The 14,020-nt window shown below is 38.7% G+C and overlaps 1 protein-coding gene across 2 annotated transcripts in view; it reads right to left on the minus strand.

Annotated features, from left to right (window-relative positions):
• RBM41 (RNA binding motif protein 41) overlaps positions 1-14,020 on the minus strand; it is a 61,912-nt gene that overhangs the window by 46,177 nt on the left and 1,715 nt on the right. Inside the window, exons 2-5 of one of the 2 annotated variants that reach the window (XM_047764804.1) lie at positions 12,064-12,180; positions 11,025-11,217; positions 10,607-10,811; positions 8,654-8,725 (exon numbers count right to left, since the gene is read on the minus strand). In XM_047764804.1, the coding sequence (XP_047620760.1) occupies positions 8,654-8,725; positions 10,607-10,811; positions 11,025-11,217; positions 12,064-12,180 (587 nt within the window). The remainder of the gene's footprint in view (positions 1-8,653; positions 8,726-10,606; positions 10,812-11,024; positions 11,218-12,063; positions 12,181-14,020) is intronic. The other variant, XM_047764802.1, reaches the window with a different exon arrangement.

The following is a 14,020-nucleotide window of genomic DNA, read 5'->3' on the forward strand; positions in this document are numbered from 1 at the left end:
TTCTATAATTCCTAAATAAAAACATAGGGGAAAAGCCTCTTGACATTGGTATTGGCAATGATTTATTGGATATAACCTCCAAAACATAGGTAACAAAAGCAAAAACAGAAAATACATCAAAACTAAAAAGCTTTAGCATTGCAAAAGAAACAAGAGTAAAAAGACAACCTAGAGAATGGGAGAAAATAGTTGACTTGAACTACACAGGTCCATTTAAGGCAGGCTTTTTTTCACTAAAGACATACATATTGGTTGAATCTGTGGCTACAGAACCCTGGATATGGAGGGCTGACTATAAAGTTATACATGGATTTTTCAACTGTTTAGAGGGTCAGAACCCCTAACCTCTGTGTTAGTCAAGGGTCAACTGTATTTGCGAACCATATATTCTGATTAATATATATGGTCTGCAACACAAATACACACACACACACACACTATATATATATATATATACACACATATATATATGTGTATATATATATATATATTTATATATATGTATATATAATTAGTATCCAAAACGTATAAGAAACAAGTACAACTCCGTGGCATAAAAACAAAACTCAATTTAAAAACGGGCAAAGTGTTTGAATAGACATTTCTCCACAGATATACAAATGGTCAACAGGTATAAGAAAAGGTGCTCAACATCACTAATCATCAGGGAAATGCAAATCAAAATGACAATGAGATATTACTTCACAACTGTTAGGATAGCTATTACCCAAAAAACAAAAGATAACAATTGGGGGGGATCTGGAAAAACCGGAACCCTTGTAAATGTTTGGTGGGGATGTAAAATGGTATGACTCTTATGGAAAAGAGTATGAAAGTTTCAAAGAAGATTAAAAGTTGAAATACCATGTGATAAAGCAACCCCACTTCTGAGTATCTGTCCAAAAGAATTGAAATTGCACATATTGAAGCAGAGTATAATGGCTGTTGCAAGGGAAAAAGGGAAGATGAGGAGGTACTACTCCATGGCTATAGTTTCAGTTACATAAGATGACTTAAGTTCCAAAGATCTGCTATACAACATTGTGCCTATAGTTAACAATACTGTGTTGGACGCTCAGAAGTTTGTTAAGAGGATAATCTCATATTGTGTTCTTACCATGATGTTTTAAAAAAGAAAGAAAAATAGGGAATGGGATAGATACCATTAGGGGTCTTTGAAAAGTTCAGACATATTCCTGGGACTCTAGAGAGTAAGGTACATGTGCAGGGCTATGTGTATGCCCAAAAAGTTAGGGCCCGAGAAGTCACTAATCTCTCACTTTTGGCTATCTTGAGGCTCTGCATAAGTAGGATGTGAGATATAAGACGGAGCTGAAAACTGCCTGCCTGAGCATTGGAGGAATGACCCAACACACACACACCCTTGGCAAAGGCTGGGAGACCTTTTGGTTCAAGACATTTAAGAAAAACTCGCTCCAATCATTAGTGGACCACTATGCTAACTGGACAGACTTCATGGCTTATACATGACAAAGCATTCAAAATTAGCAGAACTGGTCCAGGACATTCCTAAACAAACAAATAACAACAATGACAACAACAACAAACCCTGGGTGGGGAGGGGTTGATTGATTTTCAGGGTTGTTACACAATATCATAAAATGTCTACATTTTCAACAAAAAAAATTTACAAGAGTGTTATGGACTGAACATTTGTGTCCCCCCTCCCACCGAAATTTGTATGTTGAACCTCTACCCTTCAATGTGGTGGTAATAGGAGCGGGGGGTGTTTGGGTAGTAAGTAGGATTAGATGAGGTCCTGAGGGTAGAGCCCTCATGAATGGGATTAGTGCCCCTATAAGAGTCGTCAGACAGCTTGCTTACTCATTCTGTTCTCTGCCATGTGAGGATTCAACAAGAAATAGCAGTCCGCAACCCAGAAGAGGGCTCTCATTTGAATCTGATCATGCTGGAACCCTGACCTCAGATTCCCAGCCTCTAGAATTGTGAAGAATAAATCTCTGTTGTTTATAAGTCACCCAGTTTATGGTACTTTGTTATAGCAGCCTGAGATGACTAAGACAAAGACATTGCAAAAAAGCAAAAATCAAGAATGTATGGCCCACACAAAGGAAAAAAAGGAAACAGTTAATAGAAACTCCTCTAAGGAAGCACATGGGGCTTCTCAGGAAAAAAACAAACAAAAAAACTTTAAATCAGTTATCATAAGTTATTCAAACAAAGGAAATGATGCATAAAGAACTAAAAGAATGTTTCAGAATATCTTAGCAAATAGAGAATAAAAACAAAGATAGAAATTATAATAAGGAATTGAATAGAAATTTTAGAGTTGAAAAGTACAATAACTGAAAAGAAAAATACACTACAGGGGCTCAATAGAAGATCTGAGTTAACAGAAAAGATTCAGCAAGCCTGAAGATATGTCAACTACCTTATCTGAGAAAGATTTCTAAATATTTTTGAGAAAGATTTCTAAATTGAGGAGCAGAAAGAAAAAAGAATGAAGAAAAAAAAAAGCATATACATAACGGAATCTCAGAAGGGGCAAAAAGAATATTTGAAGAGTTAATGGCCAAAAGCTTCCCCAAATTGATAAAAACATTAATCTACACATCATAGAACCTTGACAGACTCCAAGATAAACTTAAAGAGACCTGTGTGGAGTCTGTCCAAAGAGACACTTAAACAAGTAGTCAAACTGTCAAAGGCAAAAGATGAAAAATAGACCTTGAAAACAGTGAGAAAGAAGCTCACCATGGTCATGGGGGTCCTAAGATTAACAGCTGATTTCTCAACAGACACTACCAGGGGCCCAAAGGCAGTGAGATGACATATTTGATCTGCTGAAAGAAAAAGACTGCCAACCAAAAATTCAAGTGTACAACAAGAAACTATAATTTAAAATTAAAGGATAAATTAAGCTATCCCAAGATAAACAAACTGACAGAATTCATTACTAGAAGATTGGCCCATAGGGAGTTCTTCAGACTGAAATAAATGAACACTAAACAGTAACTCAAATTAATACAAAGAAAGAGTACTAAGAAAGTTGACTGCATAGATAAACATAAAAGACAGTGTAAATGTTTTTGTCTTTATAACTCTTTTTCTTGTTCTATCTGACTTAAAAGACAAAAGATAACTGCATAAAGCAATAATTATAAGCCCACTCTGTTGGTGGGCTTAAAATCTAGAAAGATGTCATTTGTACAACAACAATAGTACAAAGGAGGCAGGAGATGACAGACCTAAACAGGAACAAAATTTTTGAATATTATTGTAATTAAGTTGGCACTAATACAAACTAATTTGTTTAAGCTAAAGTATTATTTATAAGCCTTAGGGCAAGTACTAAAAGAGTAGCAAAAAATAGTAAAATAAGCAACAAGTTAATTAAAATGACATACTGAAAAAACCTATTTAACATGAAAGAATAAATGGAGTAACAGAGAAACAAAGATACAAGACATACTGAAAACAAACAGCAAAATAGCAAAATCCTACCTTATCAACAGATTCCACTTAAATGTATTAAATTTACTTATTTATTTATTTTTTGTCTTTTTTTTTTTCTTTGCCTTTTCTAGGGCCAGCATATGGAGGTTCCCAGGCTAAGGGTCTAATTGGAGCTGTAGCTGCTGGCCTTTGCCAGAGCCACAGCAAGGAGGGATCCGAGCTGCGTCTGTGACCTACACCACAGGTCACCAGATCCTTCCTTAACCCACTGAGCAAGGTCAGGGATCAAACCCGAAACCTCATGGTTCCTAGTTGGATTCGTTTACCACTGAGCCATGACGGGAACTCCTAAATGTATTAAATTTAAATTAACAAACACTCTACACAATTGGAAGAATAGAGTAAAAAAAAAAAAAAAAAGAAAATGACAACTATTTGCTGTCTATAAGAGATACCTTTTTTTATTTTAAAAGGTTGAAATTAAAAGGATAAAAAAAGATATTCTATGCAAAAAGAATCAAAGTAGAATAGGGCATAAGGAATTTAAGTTTTCTCCCTTTTTAACTTGGTAAGTCTAGCTAAAAGATTGTGAATTTTATTGATCTTTCTATAGAACCAACTTTTGGTTTTGTTGCTTTTCTCTATTTTCAAGATTCTTTTTTCACTTATTTTTGCTCTAATCTTTATTATTTTCTTCCTTAGGCTTAGTATGGGTTTGGTTTGCTCTGCTTTTTGTAGCTTTCTTCATTAAACTTATTTTTTTTTAGAGCAGCTGTAGGTTCACAGCAAAATTGAGGGGAAGTTACAGAGATTTCCCATATACTCTTGTCTCCGCACATGCTTAGCCTCCCTCATTATTGATAGTTCCCACCAGAGTGGAACATTTGTTACAATTAAGGAACCTACACTGACACATCGTAATTACCCAAAGTCTATAGTTTACATTACCATTTACTCTTGACATTCTATGAGTTTGGACAAATTTTTATTGTTTCTTAAAGTGGGAGTTTGGGTTATAAGTTTTGAGATTTTTCTTCTTTATCAATATGGACATTTACAGCTTTAAATAGGCTCCCTAAGTACTGCCTCTACTGCATTCCTTAAGTTTTGGTATGTTTTGTTTACTTTTTTTTTTTTGGTCTCTTTTTGCATGTGCTAGGGCCCGCTCCTGCAGTATATGGAGGTTCCTAGGCTAGGGGTCCAATCAGAGCTGTAGCCGCCAGCCTATGTTAGAGCCACAGCAATGCCAGATCCGAGCCACGTCTGCAACTTACACCACAGCTCACAGCAACGCCGGATCCTTAACCCACTAAGCAAGGCCAGGGACCGAACCTGCAACCTCATGGTTCCTAGTCGGATTCATTAACCACTGAGCCACAATGGGAACTCCTCAAAATACTTTCTAACAACCCTTCTGACTTCTTTTTGGTCCTTTGGATATTCAGTAAAGTTTTACAATTCCCACATAATTTGTAAGTTTCCTAAATGTTCTATTATTAACTTCTGATGTCATGCCCCAGTGAATAGAAATGGCGAGAGTGGACATTCTTCTCTTATTCCTGGTATTGGGAGGAAGATTTCAATTGTTCACCAATAATTATGATGTTAATTATTAACACAAACACATGGCCAATTCATTTCTGACAAAATGCAAAGTCAGGAGTTCCCATTGTGGTGCAGCAGAAATGAATCCAACTAGTAACCATGAAGTTGTGGGATCGATCCCTGGCCTTGCTCAATGGGTTAAGGATCTGGCATTGCCGCGAGCTGTGGTGTAGGTCACATGTGGGATCGATCCCTGTCCTTGCTCAGTGGGTTAAGGATCGGCATTGCCGTGAGCTGTGGTGTAGGTCACAGATGTGGCTCAGATCCCACGTTGCTGTGGCTGTGGCATTGGCAGCTGCAGTTCCTATTTGACCCCTAGCCTGGGAACCTCCATATGCTGTGGGTAAAGCCCTAAAAAAAAAAAAAAAAAAAAGTGAAGGCAAGTAAATGGAGAATGAATACTCTTTTTAGCAATTCACACCAGAATAATAATACTTAATAGTTAAAAAAGTGAACCTTGATGTAAACCTCATACCTTATGTAAACATCAAGTCAAAATGGATCATAGAGCTAAATGTAAAACATACAACTATAAAACTGTTAGAAGAAAATAAGGGAATCAATCTTTTTTCATAATCTGGTGTTAGAGCTCTTAGACCAAAAAAAAAAATCCATAAAAGAAAATATGGATTTAGATCATATCAAAATTTAAAATATTTGCTCTGAAAGAAAAAAACTGTACAATTAAAACTACAGAATGTTGCTGAAAGACATTAAAGACACAGATAAATGCAAAGATATTCTATGCTCATGGATTGAAGACTTAATATCATTAAGATGTCAGTACTATCCCAAGTGACCTACAGATTCAAAGTAGTCCTTTCAAAATCCCAATGATGTGTTTTGCAGAAATAGAAAAATCCATCCTAAAATTCATATGGAATCTCAGGGGACCCAAACGGTGAAAACAATCTTGAAAAATAAGGACAAAGTTGGAGGTCTCACACTTTCTGATTTCAAAAGTTACTACAAATCTATACTAGTTAAAACAGTGTGGTACTAGCATAAAGACAGACATATATACCAACAGAATAGAATGGAGAGCCTGGAAATATACTCTCTTTTATAGCCAAATGATTTTCAGAGTGTGCTAAGACCATTCAATGGGAAAAGGCAGTCTTTTCAATAAGTAGTACTGCAAAAACTGGGTACCGACATGCGAAAAATGAAGCTGGACCCTTACTTTATATTACATACGAACTTAACTCAAAATGGATCAGAGACCTAAACATAAGAACTAAAACTATAAAACTCTCCAAAGATAACATAGGAAAAAAAGCATTATGACATTAGATTTGGCAATGATTTATTAGAATAACACCTAAAGCACAGGGAACAAAAAAATTGAAAAATTGGACTTTATCAAAAATAAAAACTTTTTTTGTAAATCAACCATACTTTAATAAAAAATATGTGCATCAAAAAATTAAAATAAAAAATTAAAAAAAATAAAAACTGTTGTGCATCAAAGGACACTATCAGTAGAGTAAGAAGGCAACCCATAGGACTGGAGAAAATATTTACGAATCATACATCTGATAAGGGGTTAATGTCCAGAAATATATAAAGAACTCCTACAACTCAACAACAAATAAACAACCCATTTAAAAAATGGGCAAAAGATTGAGACACCCTTGTACCTTGCTGGTATGAATCTAAAATGGTATAGCCTCTGCAGAAAGCAGTATGGAGGTTCCTCAAAAGATTAAACGTAGAATTACCATATGATTCAGCAATTCCACTTCTGGGTATATATTCTAAAGAACTGAAAGCAGGAACTCAAACAGATAGTTATACACCCAGGTTCATAGCAGCATTATTCACAATAGCTAAAAGGTAGAAGCAACACAAGGGTCTACTGACAGATGAATGGATAAACACAATGTGGCAGATAAATACAATGGAATATTCTTTATCCTTACAGTAATTCTGACACATTCTACAACATGGATGACCTTGAAGACATTATGCTAGGTGAAATAAGCCAGACACAAAAGGACAAATACTATATGATTCCACTTACATGAGATATATAGAGTTGTCAAATTCATAAAGAGAGAAAGCAGAATGAATGGTGGTTGGCAGGAGATGAGGGGAGGGGAGAATGGGGAATTAGTGTTTAATAAGTACAGAGTTTCAGTTTGGGAAGATGAAAAAGTTCTGGAGATGGACGGTGGTGATGGTTGCAGAACAATGTGAGTATACTTAATGCTACAGAGAACAGGACACTTAAAAATAGTTATAAGGGTCAATTTCATGTTAGGTATATTTCACCACAATAAAACAAGTTTGCTCTGCAAAAGACACTGTTGAAAAGATAAACTGCATACTTGCAAATCATATATCCAACAGAACCGTGTTTAGAATATATAAAGAACTCTCAAAAGTCATCAGGAGAAAATAACAACTCAAAAAACAGCAAAAGATTTGAACAGACACTTCAGCGAACAGGATATAAGGATGGCACATAAGCATATGAGAAGATGTTCAATATCATTAGCCATTAAAGAAATGCAAATTAAAACTACAATGAAATACCACTTCACAGCTATTAGAATAACTAAAATAAATACCAACAATACCAAATGCTGACAAAGATGTAGAGCAACTGGAACTCTCATACATTGCTGGTGAGAATGCAAAATGGTTCAGCCACTCTGGAAAATGGTTTGGCAGTTTCTGATAAAGTTAAACAAACACTTACCATATGACCCAGTAATCCCACTCCTAGATATTTACCTTAGAGAAATAAAAATTTTATGTTCACACAAAGCCTGTACAAGAATATTCATATCAGTATTATTCATAATCACCATAACCTGGAAACAGCCCAAATGCACCTGAATGGGTGAATGGACAGACAAACTTTGGAACATCCATACAATGGAATGCTACTCAGCAAAATGAATGGACTACTGATAGAAACAACTTGGATGAATCTCAAAGGCGTTGTGCTGAATGAAAGAAGCTACTCTCAAAAGATTACGTATTGTATGATTCCATTTATATGACATTCTCTCAAAGACAAAACCACAGTTATGGAGAGTAGACCAGTGATTGCCAGAGATTATGGGTGGAGGCGGGGTGACTATCAATGGAGAGTATGAGGGAGTTTTAGGGTGATGGAGCTGTTCTCTATCCTGATTGTGGTGGTGGTTACATGAATCTACGTGATTTACACGATTTACAATTCACAGAATTGTACACACCCCCTCCCCCCCAAAAATAGGCAATTTTATTATAAGTTCATTTCAAAACTAAAATATCAGCTATTATATCATCATCATCAATAGTTATATTTTACTGACTAACAAAAATATGCAGAGTTAGTTATGAAATAGGATCTAAAATTCATTTAGGTCACTTTAGGTCTGGTATAATAAAGTTATAGCGAAAAAAATCGACAACACTAAAAAAAATGTAAAAGCTTTACAACTTCTACTAATTCCTCTCTTTCATATTCTGTATCAGGATAATATGCTCCCTGTGGATCAGGTCCTATAAACATTGTCATATACTGAATATGGAATTAAATAAGAACTCAACTTAGAAGTCTGGGACCCTAGGTTACATTCCTAAATCTAACACTGTAAGAAAACTCTCGACTTGCCTTTTGTGCCTAATTTTATCTTCCTCTTCATTGAGGTCATGTACTTGTCTGCACTTGTCTTTTTGTGGTATGCTGTGAAGGTTTAAAGCAAGGAGTTTCAAAGACAGGAAACACAACAGATTCACACACCACCCACCCACCCCAAACACCAGCTACTGCTTTAAGTGATTTACATGTATTACCTCTCTGAATCCTCCTAGCAATCCTATAATACAGCTATTAATATTCTCATTTTCCAGATGAAGAAAATGAAGCGTACAGTGGTAACTTGCCCTACATCTTAGAGCTAGTGAGTGGGGAGCCAGGATGTTCCCAGCAATCTGCCTCAAGAGCCCAGGTTCTTAATCAGTATGCTAAAACATCTCTCCACCAAAGGCTGTGGGTTCACTCTTTTGGTTCTTCCTTCACCACTGCTCTTCCATGACTACGGTGTCTCTGTCTCTCATTAGAGTCATTCATTCATTCTGTTGGCTTTACCTGTTGTCTGAGCACAGATGAGTCCCAATTCTATTAGTTCTGCCCTCTCTCCCAAGCTTCACTACTGCCTTTCCAGCAGCCTCCTCAATATCTGCATCTGATGATCCTGCCAGTCTCCCAAATTCAACATGTTTAAAATCAAATTCATCATCTTTCCTCCAAAGTTCCTCATAAAGTCTTTCTTAATTTTGCCAACTGTTAGGTCATACAGCCTTGAAACACCTGGGTTATTCTCTCTGAAACATTCCTCCCCACTGACCTTCATTCTCAGACCACAGGTTTTACCAATTCTTCTTTTGTAATGTCTCCTATAACCATACCCACTTCTCTTTCCAATTCCATTGCCATCATTCTAGTCCAGCTCTTCCTGCCGAAATGACCGTGACACCTCCTACATCTTTCTCCCTGCTTTCAGTTCTTCCTCTTGTGCATCCTCTTTACTGGCCACTAAACTAATCATTTTCAAATACTGTTTTCACCTTATTTACTCCTGTGGCACAAAGACCTTTAACCATATCCAAAACGACTAACTGAATAACTAACTCTGTATCAGTCTATACTAGACTACCTGCCAAAATAAAGTTCAAAAATTTTAGCCCCTTTCCTAATCTTGTTTCTCTTGACACCTTCAAACATGCCACAGTGCTTGCAACATCTGCTACAAGTGAATTGCCTTTCCCTCTCCTTTCTGCAGACTTGGTAGTATTCAAAGAACATTCAAATCTTACCTCCTCTGAGAGGCCATCTTCAGTCATGCCAATGCACAGTGGCCTTTCCTTCCTCTGAACTCCTACAGCATTTAGCAACTGGATCTAGCATTGTCATTAAATGTTATATGTTTCTCTCGCCAACAAGACAGCGATTGGCACAGAGTCAGGAGCCATTTCTTAAACTTCTGCACACCTTTCACAGTGCCTAGCAAAACTTGTCTGTTAAACTCATTCTTTCCGGATGAGACACACACCATTTATCTATATTTTTTGTGCTCATTTCTAGTTCAGCCTTCACAATCTAGCCTCGCCTGCTTTTCCAGTATTATCACCTGTCAGTCCTCACCAGGTCTGATACTTCCCGCCACACTGAACTGTACGTTGTTCCCTAGACACACCAGGTTCGTTCACACTCCTGTTCCTACTCACCCACTATCGGGGATGCCCTCGCCCCCTTATTTACCTGACAATGCCTGTTGGTCTGTCAAGACTTGGTACAAATGTCAACTCCTGACTCCCTCAACCAGACTTAAATGTTCTACATCCTCTGTCCCCTCAGCATTTTAGCCACATCTCTACAAGAGCAATTTCCATGCTGTACTGCAACTATGTATATATTTGTCTTTCTCACTGGACTATACATTCCTCAAGAGTAGTGATCGTTTGTCTTTCCCCTACTCGCTTCGCTTACTCTTCACAGTTAATGCCCTGATGTTAAATCTTTCTGTCAGTGAAAGGACGTCTTGAGTCAGTGGCGACCACATACCTTGGTAATAAAGAGCCTTGAGGAAGGAGTGACGATCAGCTCCCTGAAATAAAGAATTTTCTATTTCCATTTCTCGCCGGGTCAGCTGTTTGCTCTTTGCAAATCTCTGTGGCAGGCAAAGGATGCGCTGACGTTCTGAGATCCTTTCTTCAATGTCTTGCAGACGGTTCTGTATTGCTTCAGGGGTTGCCCTAAGTCTCGTCCTCTGAAAGCAGAGAAATGAGATGGCATATATCACATCAGACACACCCTGAAAGTGAAGATCTGATACTGTAAACAAGAAAGAAAATGACCAGGGCCCAGAAACGGCCATTTCTAGACATGTTAGTGAAGAAGTCAAGGAGCAGAGGAAAAGGTTCTCGGTAGCAAATGAAGAGATCTCAGGTTTTAGTCTCCAGGAAAAAACTGGCCCACTCACCTTTTCACCTGAAACATGGCTCTTCCAGATCAAGATTTCTGTTTCATTGAGTCCTAGTTCCCTGAGAGAAGCAGTCTCCTGGTCCTTCTCATGCAGAGTCTGGAACTGGGACAAAGTCATAGTCCCAGCTGCTTCCTTTCCAAAGGGTTTGTACATAGTACCAGGAGCAAAGCTCTCCTTCTTAGATACGCATCTGCAAAACAAGCAGGAAGAGAGTAAGAACATCTTCAAGTTACCACGATTCACCGAAATGGGGCTCCCCATTAAGAGGCACAAATGAAACCCAGCAGCAATTTCTCCCTCACGTTCTATTTCTAGGCTGAAGCACTACTGCAACGGTGTGAAACTCCCTTAACAGTCCCCCTGCTCTGGGACTAACAAACGACTGAATCAAACATTTACTTACTGAGAACCTACTATGCTTTAGACACTGTGCTAGGTACAGAAGATTTAACAGTAAAAAAAGATAAACGCTTTCTGTTTTTGTGGAAGAACTGTGGAAGAGAGACAACTAAACAGGCAGTGATGATACGGGATTATAAGAGCTATGTATGTTAAAGGAAGATGCAGGAAAGGTACTTAGCCCAGACTGAGTGGGATATGGGAGGCTTCCTAGAGGAAAACACAGAAGTAAAACTCTGCCTAATAAGAAGTTTTCCAAGGAGTTCCCTTCGTGGCACAGTGGTTAATGAATCCAACTAGGAATCATAAGGTTGCAGGTTCGATCCCTGGCCTTGCTCAGTGGGTTAAGGATCCGGCGTTGCCATGAGCTGTGGTGTAGGTCGCAGACGTGGCTCGGATCCTGCATTGCTGTGGCTGTGGTGTAAGCTGGTGGCTACAGCTCGGATTAGACCCCTAGCCTGGGAACTTCCATGTGCCATGGGAGTGGCCCTAGAAAAAGGCAAAAAGACAAAAAAAAAAAAAGTTTGCCAAGAAAAGGGAGGTGAGAGAGGAGTGTTCCATCCAGGCTTTATGAGGCATCTGTCACCTGCAGGTGAGGGTCTGTGATACTCTACCTGTTTGCAAAATCAATACTTACTCCTCGATGGAGACGGAGGTATCAAGTTGATGCTGAAGGAGGCTTTTCAGCTGCCTCTCCCCTTCTGTTTCCAGCTCCTCCAGGACATGCTCGTCACTCTTCACACAGCTATTGACCCTGGGGTAGATATAACAATATACATGGAAAATAGAAGAGACAGTAAATCTCAAAATACATTCTTTATCTATATTATCTACCATTAGTAGGGATCCCATTTGTTCAAAGACACTTCTTTTCTTTTTCTTTTTTGCTTTTTAGGGTCGTACCCATGGCACACAGAAGTTCTGAGGCTAGGGGTCAAATCGGAGCTGCAGCTGCCAGCCTACACCACAGCCACGGCAATGGGGGATCTGAGCCACGTCTGCAACCTATACCACAGCTCATGGCAACGCCAGATTGCTGACCCACTGAGCAAGGCAAGGGATTGAACCTGCATCCCCATGGATATTAGTCAGATTTGTTTCCACTGCACCACGACTGGAACTCCCAACACTTTTCTATTTGTTGTTTTTTATTATTCATTCCACAAACATTAGCTAAACAACCTGCAGACAGTGAATGCCCTTTGCTAGGTACTGATGGTGTCAAAGATATTCAAGACATAGGCCCTATCCTCAAGAAACTTGTAATTTATTCAGGGAGAGGTAATAGAAATGTTTGTGTTGTGTGCATGTGGGGGAGTGCAGAGAGGGAGGGAGAGAGAGGAGGAGGAAGGAGAGGGAAAAGAATAGGGCTAGACAGAGGGACAGAGGGAGTGAGAAGGAGAAAGAAGATATAAAGAAGCATATGCCAAATCAGTAGGCGTTCACAGAAGAAAGAGATCATTGGGAGGCAACATAGTAAATGAAAACTTGGGAAAGGTAATTCTTACCCTGGCATTTGAAGGATTGGGTGTGATGAAGGAGGGAATGGGGAGAGCGAGTATGGAGGGACAGAAATATGTTCTGGGGCAGATAATGAGAAGCTCAATTTAGCTGGCATTCATGTAAGGGGGCAATGCCAGACGATGCTGGGAGGGTAATTAGACTCAGACTGTGAATGGCCTTAAACACACACCATCTAAGAGGCCTGGACCTTAAGGTGCAGTATTAGAAGTAATTTATTATGCAGTTAAGTGACGTGGTACAAGTGATAGTTTAGGAAAATGAATGTGGTTATAATACGCCTTATAGATTAGTAAGAAAGAAACCAGAAGAACTAGTTAGGAAACTATTTAAATTTATCAAGCATAAGGTGATAAAAGTCCAAACTGGAGTGGTGATAGTAGAAATGGAAAGGAAGGTTTAGATGAGAAAGGCCTTTTGAAGGTGGAGGTAAGGGAGAAATGAAAGATAACCCCGAATTTTAAGCTATACAACTGAGAGATGTTTTAGCCGTGTTGAGTTAACTATCTATTACAAGACCAGCATGAAACATCAGGAATGCTTCAACTGAGTCTGAGGTGACAGTATGTGACATTGGCTAAAGGAAAGAGACATACGACAATTATTGCATAGATGAGTCGAGGCTGCACATGGAAATCTTGAGTCATCTGTGCTGCCAGGATCTGGAATTGTGAGAGAGGAGATCACCAAAGGAGAGAGTAGAGAAATAAAAGTGAGGGGGCTCATAACATTTTATAGCTTAAGCATTACTGTGTGGAAATCTAGGAAATGCTAATTAGATCTAGCAAACCCTAAATAATTAAACACTCTGAGTGTAAAGAAAGAGCAGGAGGGAATTCCCATCATGGCTCAGAGGAAACGAATCTGACCAGCATCCATGAGGACACAGGTTTGATCCCTGGCCTCCCTCAGTGGGTAAAGGATCCGGTGTTGCCGTGAGCTGTGGTGTAGGCTGCAGACATGGCTTGGATCCTGCATTGCTGTGGCTGTGGCAGAGGACAGCAGCTACAGTTCCCAATCCTAGCCTGGGAACCTCCATATGCCGTGGGCATGGCCCTAAAAAGACAAAAAAA

The sequence above is a fragment of the Phacochoerus africanus genome, chromosome X (assembly GCF_016906955.1).
Source record: "Phacochoerus africanus isolate WHEZ1 chromosome X, ROS_Pafr_v1, whole genome shotgun sequence".
Classification (NCBI taxonomy): domain Eukaryota; kingdom Metazoa; phylum Chordata; class Mammalia; order Artiodactyla; family Suidae; genus Phacochoerus; species Phacochoerus africanus.